The 23,639-nt window shown below is 40.4% G+C and overlaps 1 protein-coding gene across 5 annotated transcripts in view; it reads right to left on the reverse strand.

The window, feature by feature from the left end:
* The window catches only part of LOC149235718 (ribose-phosphate pyrophosphokinase 1-like), a 407,512-nt gene that overhangs the window by 262,088 nt on the left and 121,785 nt on the right, over positions 1 to 23,639 (reverse strand). For all 5 annotated transcript variants that reach the window (XM_089372178.1, XM_089372182.1, XM_089372179.1 and 2 more), the window contains exons 4-5: positions 4,066 to 4,209; positions 3,726 to 3,893 (exon numbers count right to left, since the gene is read on the reverse strand). In XM_089372178.1, the coding sequence (XP_089228304.1) occupies positions 3,726 to 3,893; positions 4,066 to 4,209 (312 nt within the window). The remainder of the gene's footprint in view (positions 1 to 3,725; positions 3,894 to 4,065; positions 4,210 to 23,639) is intronic.

Here is a 23,639-nt window from a genome sequence, read left to right on the forward strand (position 1 = left end):
AGTCCCATGTACCAAAAATGCCTTCGATGCCCAGATTACAAAATTGTGCTATGCTTAGTACTTCCCCAATAAACTTCGTTAATCTTGTTAAATGAAAAATCAAAATTGAGGATATTACAATACATGAATCAGCTAGCTCAGCTCTGCATGGCCCCCATAATGTGTCTTGTCCCCTCAGTTTGTGCTTACTTGGCTCACAAGGCAACTCCATGCAGCAATTAACTCATGATTGGAAATGAGTGTGGGATGTTTCCCTACCATTTGATGTCTATGACTCTCCCCACATAACACATGTGACCTGTGTGAAAATTTATGAATCTACACATCATAAATCCTACTGCAATCACTGATTTACCATCTCCTACTTGTTTTTACATTCAACAAGTTAATTATTTAAATAGAGATGAAAACACTATTGCAAACTACACATACATACAGATCAAGAACTGAAAATAGAACGAGACAAACACACAAGGGACACCGTTAGTTTTGGACAATCGTACCCGGAAAAACCTAATGCGAGAAAACCAGTGCAACATATAGAGGGTTTGTATTATTAAGCAGATTTTTTAATACAACTAGGGTGTCAAATTTGGCTCACCTAATAGAGAATAAACCTGGCAGAAGTACCTCTATCCAAAGACAGATGAACAAACCCCACAGGTGACTACATTGTTCCCAGTGTTAGGCAGGGATGGTTGCTCCAAGCTCTGCACTGGAACTGCGTCACCTCCTCTAGGAGCTATGTCACTGCGTCAGAGCTCTCCCTCTGTGTCACTATGTCACAGCTCTCCCTTTGCGACGTTTGTGACACTACGACACTGCGTCACTGCATCAAAGCTCTCCCTCTGCATCACTGCGTCAGAGCTCTCCCTCTGTGGCACCGCGACACTATGTCACTGCGTCAAAGCTCTCCCTCTATGACGTCTACGACATTGCGTCAGAGCTCTCCTTCTATGACGTCTGCATCACTGCGTCAAAGCTCTCCTCGTGCTTCTCTGCCTCTCTGCTATGTATTCTCTACCTTGGATTGAAGTCCCTTTGCCGAACTTCCCTTCTCACTGCAAGTTTGCAATAGATCACTTGTTCGATTTTCTTAGCAAACCTTGCCCTAGAAAAATCGAATTGATTGATCTCTCAGGTGTGTCTCCAACTGACCCTCAAGCCTCCTCTTATACTTTTCATGTTGATGAATCAACGGTCGAGATTAAGTCCCTAATCAACAGTTGAGATTAGAATAAACTTGATCCTCGTCACTTAGAAGTTTCTCACCCATAATCTTATTAATACACATTAATATTTTTATTTTCCTAGCTTTATACTTAGGAACATATTAAAAATATTAATTATTTTAATAAATCCTCATCCGGGTAGAATTTCTCCAAACGATTTCTAGGTTCTGGAGATCTCATGTATTCTAGTCCCTCCACAAAATTTCAAAGCTAGAGCACATCCGATGCTACCCAAAATCAACAACTTGTACCACGGTGTCAATTCATAATGCGGTTGCATAATATTCGGTTGCTTGGCATCCCACTAACCCATAACCACAGTACGGGCTACGCTTTGAGAACTCGTGAAACAAATTGGCTCCATAAAAATAGGTAACACTGTAATGATCCCCTTCAAGCGTTGGACGGCTGATTGTTTCAATTTCTAGTGCCTTGGATGGTTGACTGGATCAAAATATGTATGATACCCTTCTTATGGTTTGCCCTTTTAAATGTGCTTCACATACAAGTTGGATATGGGCTAAGTCATGGAGTGGCCTTCCTGGCATTATTTGAATAGCATTCAAATGGCCCTAAGCCTTTGTATTAAAATTTGATTTCTCCACGTCCATATATGTGCCTTTTAAAGCACACAAAATAATGTTTGCAAGTGGAGGGGACCTACATGGAAAGTTTGGCTCACAGCCCCCTTTACATCCTTCCTGTCTTTCACTTTTTATTATAATGTTACTATATAATGTCAGTTTCCCTTTTTGCCATAGTGTTTGATTTGTCACCTTAAAATGCCCCCTTAAGTTTGTTTGAACCCTTTATTATATGGCTAAGTTATGAAGGGGTGGTTTAGGGTTGCTACTTTTATTTATAACTTTTTAAATTTTTTGCCACCTTTACATTTATACATGTCTCCGTTAAAGTATAAATGAAGGGGGATCTTTTTGGCAGAATTTAATGTAAGCCGAAGCCATAATGGATGGAAACTAATGCCAATCAATCTACCAATAACATCAAGAAGTGCCTTGCAACCATCAACCAATGTATCAAACAAGCTTTAGCCTCAAAGCTCCATAAACCTTCATTTGCCATTGTGAAGAAGAACCAAGCCATGACAATTTACTACATAAGCCATTTCTCATCCCATGAGATCAACTATATCCATCAACATCCCAATCTTTTGAAAACCAGTATCAAAATGCCAACCTGCAAAAATTTGACTCATGCAATGAATCATGATTCATCACATGTGCATCCCCATGTAATATTGGTGGTAACAGGGGGCATTGGAGGATGGGACATCTGAAGCATCCATCATTGGAAGAAGTTATATCCTTACTTTTTATACAGGGAAGGAAAGAGGGAGATTTCATAGTTGTAGAAGCTAATCCAAGACACCATAATCTTGATGATGAAACCCAGTTCATAACTAGAGCTAAGTCCTTTATTGTTGGGGAAGTTTCTTCATCTCAAGGAAACTATTTCTTCTAAACAAGTAATATTTCCTTCATCTCAAGGAAACTATCTGTTCTAAATGGCTTCCAGAGGTTATTGAGCTGAAGCACTTAGATTTTTTCTTCCTCCAAGCACCAAACTATGGAAGATCCTTTGTAAATAAAGCTACTACAATGAATATGGCCAATTCAACAAGAGCTTCCTATCAAAACACTAAAACTCACGAGGCAAGGGAATATCCTTTTGTAGATAAATGAATTATCATAATTATCCACATGTCATGCTAATTGAGATTGAACTAGGAGCGAGAAGCTTACTACTTTAACCACTTACCCAGTTATTTTTCCAGGCATATGGCAGAGGTTCTTCATGGAGCCAAAAACAAGCTTTAATGCTGATTGATAAGAATTTTGTGCTCAAATTTGTTGCAGTATTAAGTTTTAACAATCCAATAATAAAGTCTAATGTACTAAATTCACATGGTGATTATGTGACTTTAAGAGTCATTAGTTATAATTTAAATAGTAAAAGGTTAAGAAAGTGGGTAGCTCAATTACACAGCACAACTACCTAATAAGCGAGATATAAGGGATCTCCCCAGATGTATCAAATTACTCTATTGAATAAAATTTCATACAGTTTGCATTTGTATATTCATCTTTTTAACAAAATATTGCTGTATAGTAAATATAGCCACTATAATAAATATGGCCAATTCAACCAGAGCTTCTTCCCAAAACACCAAAATCTATAAGACTATGCTAGATGATGAAGGAATGTGCTTACATAGATAAATGAATTATCAATGTTTTCCATATGTAACAGACAGTACACAGATTGTTATATAACCCTATACAAATGGTCATAAATTTTGTCACTCATCTCAAATACATTAACAAAATCTCACTTCACAATCTCTAAACAGAAATCTAGAAACCTTTAAAATAAGATACAAAAAGGCAGGGAAAAAGTCAAATTTGAATAATAAAACAGAATGATTGCACTTCGGAAAAGGGTTGAAACTTGAAATGTGCTCAATACACATACCTCTGAGGTATTATGCCCTTGTCTTCTCTTATCAACTATTGCAAGAGGAGCATCTGATAACTTTTTTGCAAACACACGAGCTCGAGCAACACCACCAACATCTGGAGACACAACTACTAGATCCCTTGAGGAAAGAATTTTGCTGGCAAGATAATCCAGTATCACAGGCTGTAAGACAAAGAAATTTCAAGTCAGTCAAATCAATGTAACATGGATTCTATATGTCTGAGATTTATGGAAATGGAAATCCCACAGAAAGAAGAACATCAAAAATAAGTAGCCTGCATTCCTAGGCTACTTTGTTACAATCCCAAACTACATGAAATAGTGTCGAGCAAACCTGTCCATAGACATGATCCACCGGAATGTCAAAGTACCCCATTGATTGCCCAGAATGCAAGTCACAAGCAAGTACACGGTTGGCACCAGCTTCAGTGATCAAGTTTGCCACAAGTTTTGCAGCAATAGATTCACGACCTAGAGTCTGAAATAACAACACAGTGGGAACCTTAGGAGCTGAAATACATCGTATATCCATAGAATCCATGCAGTCATTGCAAATATGTTTCAAATATGCCAATTAAAAAGGTTCAGAAGCAATTGGGATATTAACCCACAAAGAGTCTGAAAATAATTGTTTAGCTTCCAATCAGTTGAGCTAGCATTTCAAAATTTCCTTGTTATATTGACTAATATAAGGTCAAAGAGTGATGATGCCAAGGGTTGACCTCCAAGCTCTGGTTTGCTACTAGGGTTTACTGTATACTATGGTTAGGCAGCTCACAGTCTTCACGAAGCCCCTTGAATGCACGCATCCTTCGCTTCTCACTCTATTGTCTATGCTTGTTTTCTTTCATTTGCACCCTCTTCGGACTGTCACCCAAAACCTGCGGCGGTTTTTTTTCACAGTCAAGGGATTTGAGGTTTTTGCGACACTCTCGTGATTAAGATATTGATAAGGAATTCTATTGATTTGATTTTCCCTTATCTTGTTTGTGTCGTTTTCTTGATTTATTTGAAATACCTGATTTTCTTTAGCTATGGAAGTTGAATGGTTAATTTCTGGATCTTCACTTGAATCTTTTGTTGCTGGAACTACAACTTCTGAGTACATCTTTACTTCAACTAGTTTGTCCTCTTCTTGAGTTGTGTTATTGACTGGATCGGTACTTGTTATCTTTTCAACTTGAACTTCTACATTTAATGCTTCCTTCTTGATAAGTTGTTGTACCTTGTTTTCTAATGACTTCTTGTCCTACTTAAGCTTCTTAATTTGCGTCAACAATTTTTCACTGTGGTCTTTCAGCCGACAAACTTCTTCATTTTTGTCTGCAGTGATCTTGTCAACTTCTCTTTACATATTTTGTAGAATTTTTTTACCTTCTTAAAAAATTACTTTTGAAATAGTTGATATATCTTCTGCCATTATTGAATTTGGCTTCAGTGTAACATCTTGGAGTGTTATTTTCTTCTTCCGGTAGGAAAATGTTAAAATCTTTTTCTTCATATTTAAGATGACAGATCCTAGTGTTTCCATCCAAGGTGACCCCAAAATAATGTCACCTTGATTGCTCCTTAGGGTTTGAATTGAGAATTGTGATATAAATGTATAATCCTCAATGTTTAATTGTAAATTAGTTATGTCATATTTTTTGTTGCCAAAACCATCTAATTTTTCGATTATATTTGACTCTCGAATCACTAATTGGTTTTTGATTTTAGGTATTATATAATCTTTATCTTCGACAGGTGAGATAGCAATAGTGACATCTTTTCCTGCGAGAGTTCCCTTAATTTTAACTTTTAAGTAGCACTTTAACATAGCTGGGTAAGGTTTCTAATTATCTTCTTTCCTTCAATTTTGATTTAGACTCCATTTTTCTTTGTAGATATTTTTATGTCAACAATATTTTAATGTCAACGCTAACTAGCTATTTTAATATATTTTTTATACCTCTTTTCACCACATGATAGAGTTTTATAAAAAAATATATAAAGATATAATTATTTTTTCTTGTGTCTTCAACACCTTTTAATGAAAATCATAAATGACCTTTATGATTACTTCAATAATCACTTCACCTCAATAATTCTACTTGTAATTATCATGAATAAATAACCGCTTTAATATTTTTCTTAGTCACTTTATCTTATATAAAGATAACTTTCTCATATAAAAATATCTGTCTTTTTTTAATTATAACCCTTCTCCTTTTATATTTAAATAATCAAAATACTTTTCCAATTCTATTGAATACTTTATTGCCTTTCTATTTCAATAATAATAATAATAAACCCAAACTTTTTCTTTCACTTTTAAATTAAAGCGTTCACTTTAAGCCTTAATGATTATGAAAATTATATTTTTCACAAGTCACACTTAATATAAGGAAGAGTCATACTGTTTGAATTTTCGTTGCGTCCTCACATTAAAATCACTAACTTAATATTTCCAATGTTATCCAAAATATCTTTTGTTGCCTATAAGGCACCACGTGACAATGATTGACTCTACTAGTTTGGACAGGAAGCAACGTGTTACAATGGTGGGCAAAGGAATGGCTCGAGTGGAATCAGTGGGGCTGAGGAAAATTACCGCAAACACAGGCAGGGTAGTGGCTGACTACAGCTCGGACGACGACGTAAGCATTTTGAAACGGTGTTTTGTTCATAGACCTGTGTCGGCCGAAACAACGATGGAATGAGCAAAGACGACGACAACGAGCGAGCAATGCAAGTGTGGGTTCAAAGGTGTGCACAGGGTGACAGCGACGTCAGAAGAGAAGCGGGGTCACTGTTGGTGTGCGGCTTGTACGGGAGCAAGAAAAACGTTGGAGTGACAGCTGTGTGTAGCAATGGCGGCTGTGGTTTCGAGCGAGCATGGAATCAAGTGGATGACGGAGTGGGGAGCAAGAAAAACGAGACTGGCGATGTGGTGAAATGCTTACAGTGGAGTAGAAATGGGTGTGGCAAGTAGGGCTGACGAGAACAGTGGGTTGTCAGCGTTCTGCAGCAAAATTGGGTTTGTCGTTGTGGTTCATATGATGACTGATGGCCCAGTATATATATATATATATATTCTTAATTCTTAATTTTTATTTTTTTTTACTTCTTTAAAAAATGGCCAAGGGCCTTTGACGAACTCAGCAATGAAGAAACTCCAAAAGTGTAGCAAAACGCTTCATTCTTGATGGAAACAATGTTGATGAACTTTGATGGTCAAGGGCCTAGATCAAGTTCGCTCTGTGCAGCGGTGGAGTGGCCAAAAGGATCGAACTGCTCTTATACCAAATGGAACGAACAAAGTTCGTTCTTCAGCTCCTGAAGACTTAGAATATAAAGATCTCCATTGAAATTTGAGATACAAGAATATTTATTAAATGTATGAATAAAAATGATGTTACAATTGAGAGCGAGGGGCCTTCTTATATACTAGGCAGGTGCCTCTTCATGGAAGGTCATGTCCCATTTAGACACGCCTTTTCAGTACTAATTACTAATTAACTAATCATTATTACAATTATCTTCATTATTTATATTTATATTATTTATATATATTTTATTCGTAACATTTCATCATAGGTTTTATATTCTCTTTAACCCCACCTCCTTGTTTTATTTATTGGTTTCTTCTTATTTCGGTCTCTTACTACAAGATTCACTATGGAGGGGGACTATGAGCATATACTTTTGGATTATTCGGAGGACCCATTTATCAATGAGGGTATATTCATCCCTGTGACAGTCTCCTCCCAGCTGACAATAGACTCCTCATTTTGTTAGGGATCTGAGTATCTGTCGGAGCCTAGACCGCTTTCCAGGGTTTCACCCCTTTTGCCGACTCTTTCTTCAGATGGGCTGGAACTGTTGGGGTCCATTCAGCCACCCCAAGGGCTATAAGACCCATATGAGACCACAGAAGCCACCTTTGAGGGACTAAGATTGGATGCATTTTCTACCTCACACCCCCTTCCTCTATTATCCTCTCTTATCAGACCCACGCAGACACATACAAACACCTCTCAGCCTATATCTCCGCCCTCCCCCCTCCTCGCTTCCTACAATGAGCTATTAACTAGATTATCTCCACACCTCTCTCCATCTTTGCACCCTCTGCCTCTTACACTCCATTAGACCACCGACCCCATCACATACAACCTCCCACACTACTTTACACCCACTAATCACTACTCCCCCACTTTCTTCCCGAACTCAACTCTTTTTTTGGCTCCTTTATCACCGTTCCTCTACCTCATACCTTTCTCTCTACTCCCGATTGTTAGTTTTTGTAACATCGGATGTGTTCTAGCCACAAATTTTGTGGAGAGATTGAATACATGAGATTTCCAAAACCCAGAAATTGTTTATGAAAATTCCACATAGAGACGACTTAATTAGATTATTAGTTGTTTTTTAAAATATTTTCTAAGTCTAAACTTAGGGAATATGACTAATTAATCAAAATTAATTAAGTCATAGTGTGAATGTTCTAGAAACTCACATGGATCGAGAGGGAAATAATATGGGCCATCAATTATGTTTTAATCTTGGTCGTTGGTGCTCCAAGATAAGATTATAAGAAGAAGTCAATGGGTAGATGGAGAATACACTAGTGCAGTTACTCAGTTGCCCAGGAAGATCGATTTTCTCAGTGGTTGTGATTCAACGGAGGAGATAGAGCCAGAGGGTGAGTAGCAAGTGAGGGAGAGGGTAGCAGCAAGAGTCTGAAAGGTAGATTTCTGAATTGAGGAAGAGGCGGCATGAGGGAGAGCAATTCCACAAGAGCAATGCGCAGAGAGTGACGCAAAGGCACCAGCGTATGGGCAGAGGGTCCATCTCTTGGTCAGGAAGTTGCTGTGGAGAGAGAAATTTCTTATAAAATTTCTCTAAGTATTTTTCTCTATCTAGATTTCTAGAATTCTTGTACTCAGATTTGTTGTTGAAAATTAATAAGAAAACCCTCATCTGCTGCACCAGTTTTCCCACATTGGGTTTTTCCGGGTACAATTGTCCAACAATAATTGTGTTAATATTTTCTCTATGTGTGCTAGAATTTCTCTATTTCCAACATTTTATTTTCCACAGTTATTCCGTGTGAAAATTGCAGTAGTAAACGTACTCGATATTTGTCATAGCAAATAAACTGCATAATTTATTTGACAGTTAGAAGAATATTTTTCAGTTATTGCAATAGATGAATTTCCACATGGTATTAGAGCAGATATGATCAGCTGGAGAGCTCAGTAGCAGAGAAAGGAAGAGGTTCATTGCTCAGCGTGAGCAGCAATTCGAATCCCCAGAGGGCAACATAGTCTCTTGGCTAGGGAGTTGTAATTCTTGAGGAAAATCAGCTTTTCTGAGAGAGCGACAGAAAAACTTGATTTCTCCAGATCAAGAAAGTCCAGAGGCAGAGGGAGCAACCCCATATTTTTTTGCAGAGCAGATCTCTAGCCAAACACAATAATTTTTGCAGCAGTTTGCTGAGCAGATTCAGCATCAGGAGGAAAGAGAAATAGCATAGAAAATTATGGACAGAATTAACAGTCAGGATGATTCAGATTTATCTTCCAGGTTGGAGGATGAATTTGCTTGCCTATCAAGATCAACTTCACCTAGTGTCTGGTATATAGATAGTGGAGCTTCAGCTCATATGACAAGAGTTAGAGAATATTTCTCTAGCTATCAAGAAGAGCAAATGGACTTCCAGATCACTATGGGCAACATAACTAAATGTACTCCTGTAGGGAGAGGCACCATAGAGTTTCAGAGGGATTTAGGAGCCAACACTAGTGCTACTAATGTATTACATGTGCCTGGATTGGGTATGAACCTAATTTCAGTGTCCCAGTTGCAAGACAATGGGTATGATGTACACTTCATAGGGAAGAAACTGTATGTCAAACATTCAAGCTAGAAGAAGGTGAAACAAATTGGAGCTCGAAGCAATAGGTTATACAGGTTGTAATTCGATTCTCCAATGGCACTAACATGCAATGACAGTAGCAATGGAAAGGAGTTGAACAAATTGTGGCACAAGAGGATGGGACATTTACACCATTGAGCACTCAAATTGCTCAAATAAATTGTAACAAGAGTTCCAGTTCTCAATACGGAGCACGATGATGTATGCAGGGGATGCGTACTTGGAAAGTACGCGAAGGCAGCATTCCCGAGAAGTGACAACAGAGCAAACGGCGTGTTAGGACTAATACACTCAGATATTTGTGGCCCTATGTCCACTAGAGCTCTTAGTGGTGGCGAATACTTCGTCACCTTTATTGATGACCATTCTAGACTGACTTAGATCTATTTCTTAAAGACCAAAGATGAGGTCTTTGATTGGTTCAAAGAGTTTAAGGCACTCGTAGAGAATGTGACAGGGAAGAAGATCAAGGTGCTTCACTAAGATAATGGCAAAGAATACATTGATAAAGATTTCACATATTTCTACGCAAAGGAAGGCATCAAAAGATAATGGACAGCCCCATATAACCCTCAGCAGAATGGAGTAGCGGGGCAGAAAAACAGAACAATAATTGGGGCTGCAAAGAATATGTTGTATGATCAAGAACTGCCTAGATTTGTATGGGTAGAGGCATGTAACACAACAATGTACATTCAGAACAGAACTCCTCATAGAGCATTGGGGAAGAAAATGCCAGAGGGAGTCTTCATAGGAAAGAAGCCTGAAGTAAATCAATGAGGATTTTTGGGAGTGCAGCTTACTGCCACGTGCCAAATGAAAAATGTAGTAAATTGGATCAGATTACAGAGGAGGAGTTCCTCGTCGGGTATAGTGAGACCTCAAAGGCATATAGGATCTACATTCCTAGCAGTAGGAAGATTGTAGTGAGACGAGATGTAAATTTCATGGAGGACAGAGCTTTTAGGAGATCTCGAGAGATGCCTACAGGTGATCAGAATCAATCAGCAGAAGTTCCGTTAGTCCAACAGCAGGGACAACTAGTAGGACCAGCAAGACGATAGTCACAGGGACCAAGTACAGTGACTAGTACTAGTATTTTCTCAGGGGTAGGAGATCCAGGGAGTTCTAAGCAAATGGAGCAGCAGGAACAGGAGGAGGAACTGACTGAACCTCCCACCACCAATGGTAGAGCCAGCAGGGAAGTTTGTCAGACATTGAGAGATGCAAAGGAGTTTATCGGAACTTCTAGCACAGACAAGAGATAGTACAGGTAGCCTGATAGATATCAAGCCTTGGTAGCTCAGGTTGCATAACCCTCCAGCTTTCAGGAAGCCGCACAACATGAGGTGTGGGTGGATGCCATGGTAGAAGAGTATGATTCTATCATGACAAATGATATTTGGGAGGTAGTGCTGAGGCCCGAAAATAGATCAGTTGTAAGTTCCAGATGGATCTACAAGAGAAAGTACGCTACAGATGGGAATGTAGAGAAGTACAAGACTAGGTTTGTGGCAAAGGGGTATGCACAAAAAGAAGGAATAGACTACGAGAAGACCTTCGCCCCAGTCACCAGATATACCTCTACCAAATACGTTATATCCCTAGCAGTTCAGATGGGATGGGAGATTCACCAGATGGACGTCAAGACAACATTCTTAAATGGGGTGATAGAAGAAGAGGTGTATATAGAACAGCGTGAAGGCTTTGAAACTCATGAGAATCACACACGTGTGCAGGTTGAAGAAAGCCCTATATAAGCTCAAGCAGCACCCAGGGCACGGTATGGTCAGATTGACAGTTACTTGCAATAGTTGGGATTCGTCAAGAGTGATGTAGATCCCAACCTCTACTATTTGATGGTAGAGGACGAGCCACTCATTCTGGTTTTGTATCTGGATGATCTCTTTTTGACATGATCATCAGGGCTCATAAAAGATTGCAAGAGGAACCTTTCAGCAGAATTCGACATGAAGGATATGGGGTTGATGTACTATTTTCTAGGATTGGAAGTTTGGCAAAAGAATAGGGAGGTATTCCTTGGGCAAGGGAGATATGCTACAGATATTCTCAAGAGGTTCAGAATGTAGGATTGCCCACCCATGACTATGCCCATGATCATCAATTGGAAGAAGATAAATGCATCAGGGGACAAGGAAGTCGACCCCACCTTGTATAGACAACTCATTGGGTCTCTCATGTATTTGGTCAACACTAGGCCAAACATTTGTTTCGTTGTCAATACCCTTAGTCAGTTCATGGTTGAGCCGAAAAGGGTACATTGGGCAGTAGCAAGACACATTCTGAGGTATGTGTGCGACATAGTTGGGTATGGGTTGAAATATACTCGAGGAGATGATGTCAAATTATGTGGATTCACAGATGCAGATTGGGCAAGCAGTTCAGTGGACAGGAAAAGTACCTCCGGGTATTGCTTCAGTGTTGGATCAGGGATGGTTTCTTGGTGTAGCAGGAAACAGAAGTCAGTAGCACTGAGCTCAGCAGAAGCAAAATATATGGAAACCAGCACAGCTACGTGAGAAGCTATTTGGCTTAGGAAGCTGCTCATGAGCCTGTTCAAGGAGAGGATGGGAGCAACCAGTATCTACTATGATAATCAAAGTTGGATAAAACTCTCTAACAATCCAGTGTTTCATGATAGGTCGAAGCACATAGATATCAGATGTGATTTCATCAAAGACTGTGTACAGTGTGGGGCAGTCTAATTGCAGTATGTTCCCATAGGAGATCAAGTAGCAGACATACTCACGAAGGCTCTAGGGAGAGCTAAGTTCATTCAGTTCATGGAACAAATGGGTATGGTGGAGAACCCATTTCAGTGGCAAATACTGGGTATCTCAGATGGTTCTTAGTTGCAGATGTTGCAGTTGCAGCAGCAACAACAGATGAGAGGGAGTTGCAGTGGTGGTAGTAGTTCAACAAGGTCAGCAGCAACACAAATGCAACATATACAGAGTTGCGCAGTTGTTGGTGGGCAGCAAAAGCCAGACATCAGCAGCATGACAGGAGATGATGCAGAGACAGGGTGGTGCTATAGGGGGCTAGCCTCTCCACAAAATTTTCAGTCGGTAGTGGGTAGATAAAAGGGCCCCAAGCATCGACAACCCATTGTTGAAGTGTCTGACTGCTGAAACATCAGCCCCGCACACAAACAACCAGAGCCAGTTCTGAGTATCTAGCCACCTATTATAGAGGAACATCAATGCCAACTGTCATTGAGGTGGGGTCTCTCCGCAAATGTACAGAGGTGTTGCACCTTCGTGGGACTAAAGGAGGATGGGACCCAACGGCGATGATAGGGGAGGAGCATTGGGGAAGGGAGCCGGTGTGAAATTTTTATCTATTGCAATAATTGAAAAATATTCTTCTAACTGTCAAATAAATTATGTAGTTTGTTTGCTATGAAAAATATCGAATAAGTTTACTACTGAAATTTTCACAATAAATTACAGCGGAAAATAAAATGCTGGAAATAGAGAAATTCTAGCGCACACAAAAAATATTAACATAGTTATTTTTGGACAATTGTCCCCGGAAAAACCCAATGTGGGAAAATCGGTGCAACAAATGAGGTTTTTCTTATTAATTTTCAACAACAAATCTGAGTGCAAAAATTCTAGCAATCTAGACAGAGAAAGATACTGAGAGAAATTTTATAAGAAATTTCTCACTCTCCACAACAACTTCCTAACCAAGAGATGGACCCTCTGCCCATACGCTGGTGCCTCTGCGCAGTGCTCTTGTGGAATACGCTCTCCCTCATGTTGCCTCTTCCTGAATTCAGAAATCTTCCTTTCAGACTCCTGCTGCTACCCTCTCTCTCACCTGCTACTCACCCTCTGGCTCTACCTCCTCTACTGAATCACAGTCACTGAGAAAATTGATCTGCCTAGGCAACCGAGTAACTACGTTGGTGTATCCTCCATCTACCCATCAACTTCTTCTTATAATCTTCTGTTAGAGCACCAACAACCAAGATTAAAACATAATCAATGGCCCAGATTATTTCCTTGTTGATCCGTGTGAGTTTCTATAATATTCACACCATGACTTAAGTAATTTTGACTAATTAGTCATATTCCCTAAGTTTAGACTTAGGAAATATTTTAAAAAACGACTAATAATCTAGTTAAGTCGTCTCTAGGTGGAATTTTCCAAAAACAATTTCTGGGTTTTGGAGATCCCATGTATTCTAGAAAATTTTGTGGAGAGGCTAGAATACATGAGATCTCCAAAACCCAGAAATCGTTTCTAGAAATTCCACCTAGAGACGACTTAATTAGATTATTAGTCATTTTTTAAAATATTTCCTAAGTCTAAACTTAGGGAATATGACTAATTAATCAGAATTACTTAAGTCATGGTGTGAATATTCTAGAAACTCACATGGATCAACAAGGAAATAATCTGGGCCATTGATTATGTTTTAATCTTGGTTGTTGGTGCTCCAACAGAAGATTATAAGAAGTTGATGGGTAGATGGAGGATACACCAACGTAGTTACTCAGTTGCCCAGGCAGATCAATTTTCTCAGTGACTGTGATTCAGCAGAGGAGATAGAGTCAGAGGGTGAGTAGTAGGTGAGAGAGAAGGTAGCAGCAGGAGTCTGAAAGGAAAATTTCCGAATTCAAAAAGAGGCAGCGTGAGGGAGAGCGTATTCCACAAGAGCATTGCGCAGAAACTGCCGCAAAGGCACCAACGTATGGGCAAAGGGTCCATCTCTTGGTTAGGAAGTTGTTGTGGAGAGTGAGAAATTCCTTATAAAATTTCTCTTAGTATTTTTCTCTATCTAGATTGTCAGAATTCTTGTACTCAGATTTGTTGTTTAAAATTAATAAGAAAACCCTCATCTGTTGCACTGGTTTTCCCACATTGGGTTTTTCAGGGGACAATTGTCCAAAAATAACCATGTTAATATTTTTTGTGCGCTAGAATTTCTCTATTTCCAGCATTTTATTTTCCGCAGTAATTTATTGTGAAAATTTCAGTAGTAAACTTATTCGATATTGTCATAGCAAATAAACTACATAATTTATTTGACAGTTAGAAGAATATTTTTCAATTATTGCAATAGATAAAATTTTCACATCGGCTCCCTTCCCCAACCCTCCTCCCCTATCATCGCCATCGGGCCCCATCCTCCTTTAGTCCCACGAAGGTGCAACACCTTTGTACATTTGCGGAGAGACCCCACCTCAATGACAGTCGGCACTGATGTTCCTCTACAATAGGTGGCTAGATACTCAGAACTGGCTCTGGTAGTTTGTGTGCGGGGCCGACGTTTCAGTAGTCAGACACTTCAACAATGGATTGTCGATGCTTGGGGCCCTTTTATCTGCCCACTACCGACCATGAAAGCTATGTCCGTTGGGATGGTTCCTTATCTTTTTCGAGTCCAGAGAGGCCACTTAGTGATCATTATCAAGGTTAAGGAAACTAGACTCCACACCAGTTCTCCTAAAGAAATGGACTCCCCTCTTTGACCCATGCAAGAGAGGGTAGACAAGGCGCCTATCTGAGTCAGATTACCCAACCTTAAACTACAATTTTGGGATCAAGACACCCTCAAGGCCATTGGCAACCATCTTGACACTTGCTTGGATGTGGATCTCTCTTTCCTCATAGGCAGTGATATGAAAATAGCGAGCATACTTGTTGAGTTGGACATTAGAGGGGGCCTTCGGGATGAAATGATTATTATACATGCAGGCATTCGCACACACCAAATACTGGACTACGAGGGCATTCCCTTTAAATGTCGTAGATGCCACGCCCATGGACACAACATCGAGGAATGTAGACTGAGCTACAGAGGTAAACAGGGAGATGCTAGACATCAACGCAACATGCCCACTCATTAGTGTTGATTTTGGGTAGCATTAGATGTGATATAGCTCCGAAATTTTATGGAGGGGCTAGAACACATGAGATCTCCAAAACCCAGAAATTGTTTGGAGAAATTTCACTCGGATGATGAGTTATTAAAATAATTAATATTTTTAATGAGGTTGCTAAATCTAAAGTTAGGAAAATAAAAATATTAATGGGTATTAATAAAGATATGGGTGAGAAGCTTCTAAGAGACGAGGATCAAGTCTGTTTTAATCTTAGCCTTTGATTAGGGACTTAATCTCGTTCATTGATTCATCAACAGGAAAATTATAAGAGAAGACTTGAGAGTCATTTGGAGACACACCGGAAAAATACTCAGTAACCCATGGGAAATCGATTCTCAAGAAGAAAGAGTTTGATTTCAAAGGGAGAGTTGCAGGGTGAAGGAAGAGGAGAGTTTTAGCATCAGTCAAAGACTGAGGAGGAGGTGACACAGTAGAGACAACGCAGAGGTAGAGCTTTGAGAGACAGCGCAGAAGGGTCTCTGGGGTGCCAGAATTTCTCCTAGTTGAGGAGGAAAATTATCTCAAGTGTTTTCTTGAAGGTTTCTCTATGTACTGTAAAATCATTCCTTGTAAAGAGATAGTTGTTGAAGAATACTAAATAAACCCTCATCTGTTGCACTGGTTTTCCCACATTGGGTTTTTCCGGGGACAATTGTCCAAAAATAACTGTGTTGATGTGATTGATTCTTATGCTTGTATATCATTGTTATTTTCTCTATGCTAATATGTGATAACTGCAGTAGAATTTCGTGTTAGAAATTTTCACATGGTATCAGAGAAGAGATTGAGCAACAGGATTAGAGAATCTACTATGAGTCAGGAGCATAATGTCGGGGCAGTGACTCAGAAGGACTCGCGCAGAACATGGATCACGATTATTCTATGTTAGCTTCCAGACTAGAAGAAGAAGTCACTTGCTTAGCAAGGTATACCTCCTCTGAGGTTTGGTATATTGATAGTGGAGCTTCTGCGCACATGACTGGAATACGAGAATGTTTTTCGAATTATCAGGAAGAATAGATGAACTTCCAAATCACCATGGGAAATAAGTCAAAATGTACCCCCATAGGAAGAGGTATTGTAGTCTTTCAAACAAAAGCACGGGATCAGATTCAAGCAACCAATGTGTTGCATGTGCTAGGATTGGGATGAATTTACTCTCTATATCTCAGCTACAAAACAAGGGCTATGATGTTTTCTTCATTAGGAAGAAGGTATATGTCAAACACCCAAGTTGGAAAAATAAGGCTCAAATTGGAGTCAGAAGTAATAGCTTGTATAGGTTACAGCTAGAATCTCCAATTGCATTGATAGGCAGTAGTGGGGAAAAATTTGAATGAACTGTGGCACAGGAGGATGGGACACTTACACCATGGGGCTCTAAGAATTCTCAGAAGAACCATCACCGGAGTTCCAGATTTAAGTACCAAACGAGACGATATATGCAGAGGGTGCGCACTAGGAAAGTACACCAAAGCAGCTTATTCCAAGAGTAACAACAGGGCTAAGAGTGTTCTGAGATTGATACACTCAGACATCTGTGGACCCATGTCCACAAAAGCTCTTAGTGGTGTCGAATACTTCATCACCTTCATTGATGAACATTCTAGAAAGAATTGGATCTACTTTCTAAAAACCAAGGATGAAGTTTTTGGTCGATTCAAAGAGTTCAAGGCTCTAGTTGAGAATCTGACAGGAAAGAGGATAAAAGTGTTGCGCTCAGACAATGGTGGGACTTCACTGATTTTTGCGCAAGGGAAGGCATTGGAAGAGAGTGGACAGCGCCCTATAATCCGAAGCAGAATGGAGTAGCAGAAAGGAAGAACAAGACTATTGTTGAAGCAGCCAGGGCAATGTTGTATGATTAGGATATGCCCAAATTACTATGGGCTGAAGCATCCATCACAATAGTTTATGTTCAGAACAGGACTCCTCACAAGGCATTAGGTAAGATTACTCTTGAGAGTGTCTTCACCAGTAAGAAGCTTGAGTTGATTCATTTCAGGGTATTTCGGAGTTTGGCATACTACCATGTACCCGAAGAAAAGAGGAAGAAATTGGATCAAACTGCAGAAAAAGGATATCTTATGGGATATAGCGAAAATGCTAACTTCTAAGGCATATAGTGTCTATCTTTTGGGGAATAGGAAGATCGTAATTCGATGGGATATAAAGTTCATGGAGGACAGAGCTTTCAGGAAATCCCGAGAAATGCCTTCCGAAGAGCAGTCAAAGGATGATCCAATTGTCCACTTCGACCAGCAAAAACCAGCACCAATATTTCTCCTAAAGATAAAACTACAAAGGTATCTCAACAGGTGGAGTCTCAGGAAGAGGAGGAGGAGTTAGATATACCCACTACTAGTGGAAGAACGAGCCGGGAACTTCGACAAATACTATGGGATGCAAAGGATTTCGTTGGTGCACCCAAGAACGAGAAAAGGGAGCGTAGACAGCCTAATAGATACCAAGCCTTGGTGGCTCAAGTTGGAGAACCTCTAGTTTTCAAGAGGTCGTTCAGCATCAAGTATGGGTAGATGCTATGGTCGAGGAATACAGTTCCATAATGGTCAATGATGTCTGGGAAGTGGTACCTAGGCCTCAGGATAGGTCAGTTGTAGGTTTGAGATGGATCTACAAAGTCAAAAACGTTGTAGATTGTAGTGTGGAAAAATACAAAGCCAGGTTTGTGGCTAAGGGGTATGCTCAGAAGGAAGGGATAGACTATGAAGAAACCTTCGCCCCAGTAGCCAAGTATACTTCTATTAGATCCATGATATCCCTTGCAGCACAGATGGGGTGGGAGATTCACCAGATGGATGTCAAGACTGCATTCTTGAACGGGGTGATAGAAGAAGAAGTATACATTGAACAACCAGAGGGTTTTGAGACACATGAGAAGAAATCTCATGTATGCAGGTTGAAGAAAGCCTTGTATGGGCTTAAACAAGCACCTAGAGCATGGTACGGTCGAATTGATGGTTACTTGCAGAAGATGGGATTCGTCAAGAGTGACGCAGATCCTAACCTCTACTATCTGGTTGTAGAGAATGAGCCTCTAATCCTGGTGTTATATGTGGATGATCTTTTCTGACAAGCTCATCCAAGCTCATCAAAGATTGCAAGGAAAACCTAGCTACAGAATTCGACATGAAGGATTTGGGACAGATGCATTATTTCCTGGGGTTGGAAGTTTGGCAGCAGAAGGGTGGGATTTTCCTTGGACAAGGGAGATACGCTATAGAGATTTTGAAAAGGTTCAGAATGCAGGACTATAGACCTATGGCTACTCCAATGATTACCAACTGGAAGAATATTGATGCATCTGAAAATAAAGAAGCCGATCCCACCTTGTACAGGCAGCTCATAGGGTCCCTGATGTATTTGGTCAATACCAGGCTAGACATTTGTTACGCTGTCAACACCCTCAGTCAATTCATGGTGGAACCAAAGAGGGCGCACTAGGTAGTAGCAAAGCATGTTCTCAAATATATATGAGGAACAGTTAAGCATGGACTAATGTACACCCAAGGCAATGACATCAGGCTGAGTGGGTTCACTAACGCAGATTGGGCTAGAAGTTCAGTAGATCAGAAAAGTATCTCTGGGTATTGTTTCAACATTGGATCAAGAATGACCTCCTGGTGTAGTAGGAAACAGAAATCAGTAGCTTTAAGCTCAGCTGAAGCTGAATATATGGCAGATAGCACAGCTTCGTGTGAAGCCATATGGCTTAGGAAATTGCTTGTGAATCTATTCAAGAGAAGCATGGAAGCGACCAATATTTTTTCTGATAATCAGAGTTGCATCAAGCTCTCTGAGAATCCATTTTTTCATGATCAGTGGAAGCACATTGACATCAGGTGTCACTTTATCAAACACTGTGTCCAACGAGGGGCAATACAGTTGAGGTACAACCCAACAGGTGAACAGGTGGCAGACATTCTCACCAAGGCTCTAGGAAGAACAAAGTTTGTTTATTTCAGGGAGAAGATGGGGATGGTTAAGAATCTGTTTCAGTAGCAGAAGCAAATAGTATAGGGAGTTGCAGTGCAACAGTTAGTAGTGGCAGTGCTATGGGCAGCATGATGCAACATATTCAGAGGGAGCTGCAATATAGATATAGCAGTGACAGTTGTAGTGTCATGGGCAGTAGTACAGGTTGCAGCAGTGCAGTACATGAGGGGCAGTAGACCAAGCATCAGCAATGCAGAGGATCGATGTCATGGATCAGTGTGATGCTTCTATGGGGAAGCATCGCTAGAGCACATTCCTCGCTAAGAGGGAGTGTTGATTTTGGGTAGCATTGAATGTGATCTAGCTCTGAAATTTTGTGGAGGGGCTAAAATACATGAGATCTCCAAGACCCATAAATCGTTTGGAGAAATTCCACCCGGATGATGAATTATCAAAATAATTAATATTTTTAATGGGGTTCCTAAGTCTAAACTTAGGAAAATAAAAATATTAATGGGTATTAATAAAGATATGGGTGAGAAGCTTCTAAGAGACGAGGATCAAGTCTATTTTAATCTTAGCCATTGATTAGGGACTTAATCTCGCCCGTTGATTCATCAACGGGAAAAGTATAAGAGAAGACTTGAGAGACCGGGAAAATACTCAGTAACCCGAGGGAAATCGATTCTCAAGAAGAAAGAGTTTGATTTCAGAGGGAGAGTTGCAGGGTGAAGGAAGGCGAGGGTTTCAGCATCAGTCAAAGACTGAGGAGGAGGTGACGCAGTAGAGACAACGAAGAGGGAGAGCTTTGAGAGACAGCGCAGGCAGGGACACAATTCTCATGCAGATGATGCAGGGATGACGTAGTCCTCACGCAGATGATGCAAGGGTGATGGAGTGAAGGCTAGAGGGTCTCTTGGGTGTCAAAATTTCTCCTAGTTGAGGAGGAAAATTATCTCAAGTGTTTTCTTGAAGGTTCTCTATGTACTGCAAAATTATTCCTTGTAAAGAGATTGTTGTTGAAGAATAATAAATAAACCCTCATCTGCTACACTGGTTTTCCCGCATTGGGTTTTTCACTATGTTGATGTGATTGATTCTTATGCTTGTATATCACTATTATTTTCTTTATGCTATTATGTGATAATTGCAGTAGGATTTATTTTAATGTTTACTCAAGTGTTTTGTAAACAACTTATTGTGGAAGATAAGTAGGAGAAATAAATCAGTTACTGCAGTAGAATTTCGTGTTAGAAATTTTCACAATCAACATGGAAGGACTTCTAGGGGCTTACCCGAGATTCTCATAAACCTTGCTACTTCAGTATCATCCGTGGGTTTCGCTGCATGCCTGGACCTAACTCCGATCCCCTCATCCTTAGATTTTTCATCACCTGAGTTGGCACTCACTGTTGATAGTCCTGGGGCTCCCATCATCATTCTGGAGGACAGGGAAGAACCTGCGGATACAAATCCGAGTACTATCTCCTCTATCCCTCCTATCACGCATATTATTGTTACTAATTGTTCTCTTGTTTATACATGTTCTCGAGGGGGTTATGATATGTCGACTTCCCACCATTTTCCCATTCACGACCCCCTTCTTTGAATAGTATTTGTCCCATTCCCCGTGTTGATCCCATCCATACTCCTTCCATAGTCACTACCCTTGAAGGGGAATCTTCTGACTCTAGCTCTCATGGCAACTGCTACTTTTTTCACACTTGTACTCCCTCCACTCTCCCACACTCCTCTGGGGCCTCTTCCCCCATCAACCTGCCACTGGTTTGGCAAAAGGCCGAGGCCGCAAGTCATACCTTTCCAAGGATCAGAACATAGCGGTCCTAGAAGCAGCAACTAGGAAACAACATTTTATTACTAGGGTTCTTAGAGCAAGCCAAACCCTAACTAGGATTACTCAATGATCATTTTGTCCCTCAACTGTAGAGGGTTGGCCAATCGTCCGAAACAACTAGCCATCAAGTATTTGGTGGTCACTAGCAACACTTCCATACTTTTGTTACAGGAAACCATGGGATTGGATTCTTTGATTGAAACTTGTCTCTGCAAACTTCTCCCAAGATGGGATTTCTCGCATCTCGATGCTTTGGGACGTTCAGGAGGTCTAGCGACAGGATGGCTTACTAGTTCAATCAAACCCTTATCCTCGTGGAGTTCTCCATCCATCATTGGCCTCACTTGCTACCCTATTGACTTGGATAAGGAACTTTTGGTGCTTAACATTTATGCACTCACCCATGACAAGCTACCTTTTTGGGACACTCTCGTGACACTTCTCACTCTCTACTCACAATCTCATCATTGGAAGTGACCTAAATTTCTCTATAGATCACTCCAAAAGATGGGGAGATAATGCACAGGCTGACCCGCATTCTCAGTATTTCTCACATTTTATACTAGATCATCATCTCTTGGATTTGGCACCCCTTAAGAACAAACCTACTTGGAGGAACAAAAGAACTGGTCCTGAGAGGATCGCGAAAAGATTGGATAGATTCCTCCTGGTGAAACGTTTGATACTGGATCTTCCGCTCATGTGCGACTGAATTGGCGAAGCGGGTGGATCAGACCACTCTTCGATCTATCTAGAAATCAAACACCTCGGTCACAAACCCCCCAGCCCCTTCAAACTTAATGCTGGATGGCTCAAGGAGAAGGCTTTCATTACTTTGATCCAAAACACTTGGAGACCTTTCGATCCTCAGCTGGGCACTTCTATTGCTACCTAGTTCTCTCATAATCTAAAAAAGTTCAAACAAGCTACCAACACATGGTCGGTAAAGAAAAGATCAAAGGAACAGTTGGAGCTCCTAATGATTGAGAAGGAACTATCAACTATCTCTGAAACCATTTCGGAAGGCTATGAATCTGTGGTAACCAAGGAGCACCTACTTCACCTAGAGACGAGGAAAACTACTATTTTGGCCGAACAGGAAGCCACCTGGAGATTGGAAAAAAGAGTTATTCGACTGGAAGCAGGTGATGATAACACCAAATTCTTCCACAACTATTGCAGAGGATGCAACAATAACAATACTATCTGGGGTCTACTCGACCAGGAAGGACAACAACAGACCTCCTTTGAAAAACTTGTTGGCCTTAGTAGAGACCATTTTTAGAACCTCTTCAAAGACCCACCAGGCACACCTATTGCTAAAGTAGTTCGCACAGCTTTGCTTTTTCCCCGTTACACCCTGAAGGATGACAATGATAATATGATGGCTCCTATCACCAAGGATGAACTTCTTTCAGTTCTCAAAAAGCCACAAAAGGACAAAATCCCTGGCCCAGATGGATGGTCTGTTGAATTCTTTTTAGGCCTTTTTGACATATTAGGCGAAGACTTACTAAGAGTGGTTGAGGATTCTCGAATAAATGGTCATATTCATCATGCCTTTAATTCCACTTTTATCGCCCTCATACCTAAGAGAGATGACCCCTCTACTTTCGACGAATATCGTCCTATCTCTCTCTGCAACTGCATATACAAGGTCATATCCAAGATCATAGCAAATAGACTGAAACCTATTCTCTCTCGGAACATATCACCAGAACAACTTGATTTTCTGGAAGGTAGACAAATCCACGAAGCAATAGGGGTCACTCAAGAAGGCCTACACAGTATCAAACTGAAGAAACTCAAAGGAGCCATCCTCAAAATTGATCTATCCAAAGCATTTGACCGGGTTAGCTAGACATATATCAGACTTTTGCTCACACAGTTGGGTTTTTCATTGGATTGCATCCGTTGGATCATGAGCTGCATCTCCACAGTTTCATATGTTGTTCTTATCAATGGATCTGCTTCACCTTTTTTCAAGGCGGAAAGAGGTCTTTAACAGGGCTGCCCACTCTCACCTTTACTCTTCTTTCTTGTCGCTGAAGGTTTGAGCCGAACTCTTGCTGATTTAAAAAGGAGAGGATTATTGTCTAGTATTTCGGTGGCTAGAGGTTGCTTCATCACCCATTTACTTTTCGTCAACGATATACTTATTTTATGCAATGGGACTCACATAGATGACTCTATTGTTCATGAGGCCCTCAAACTCTTTAGAGATGCTACAGGTATGATCATCAATCATCTTAAGTCTACTC

Source organism: Pinus tabuliformis, chromosome 8 (genome assembly GCF_031772625.1).
Source record: "Pinus tabuliformis cultivar Carrire ecotype Pingquan chromosome 8, CPIR1, whole genome shotgun sequence".
NCBI lineage: Eukaryota > Viridiplantae > Streptophyta > Pinopsida > Pinales > Pinaceae > Pinus > Pinus tabuliformis.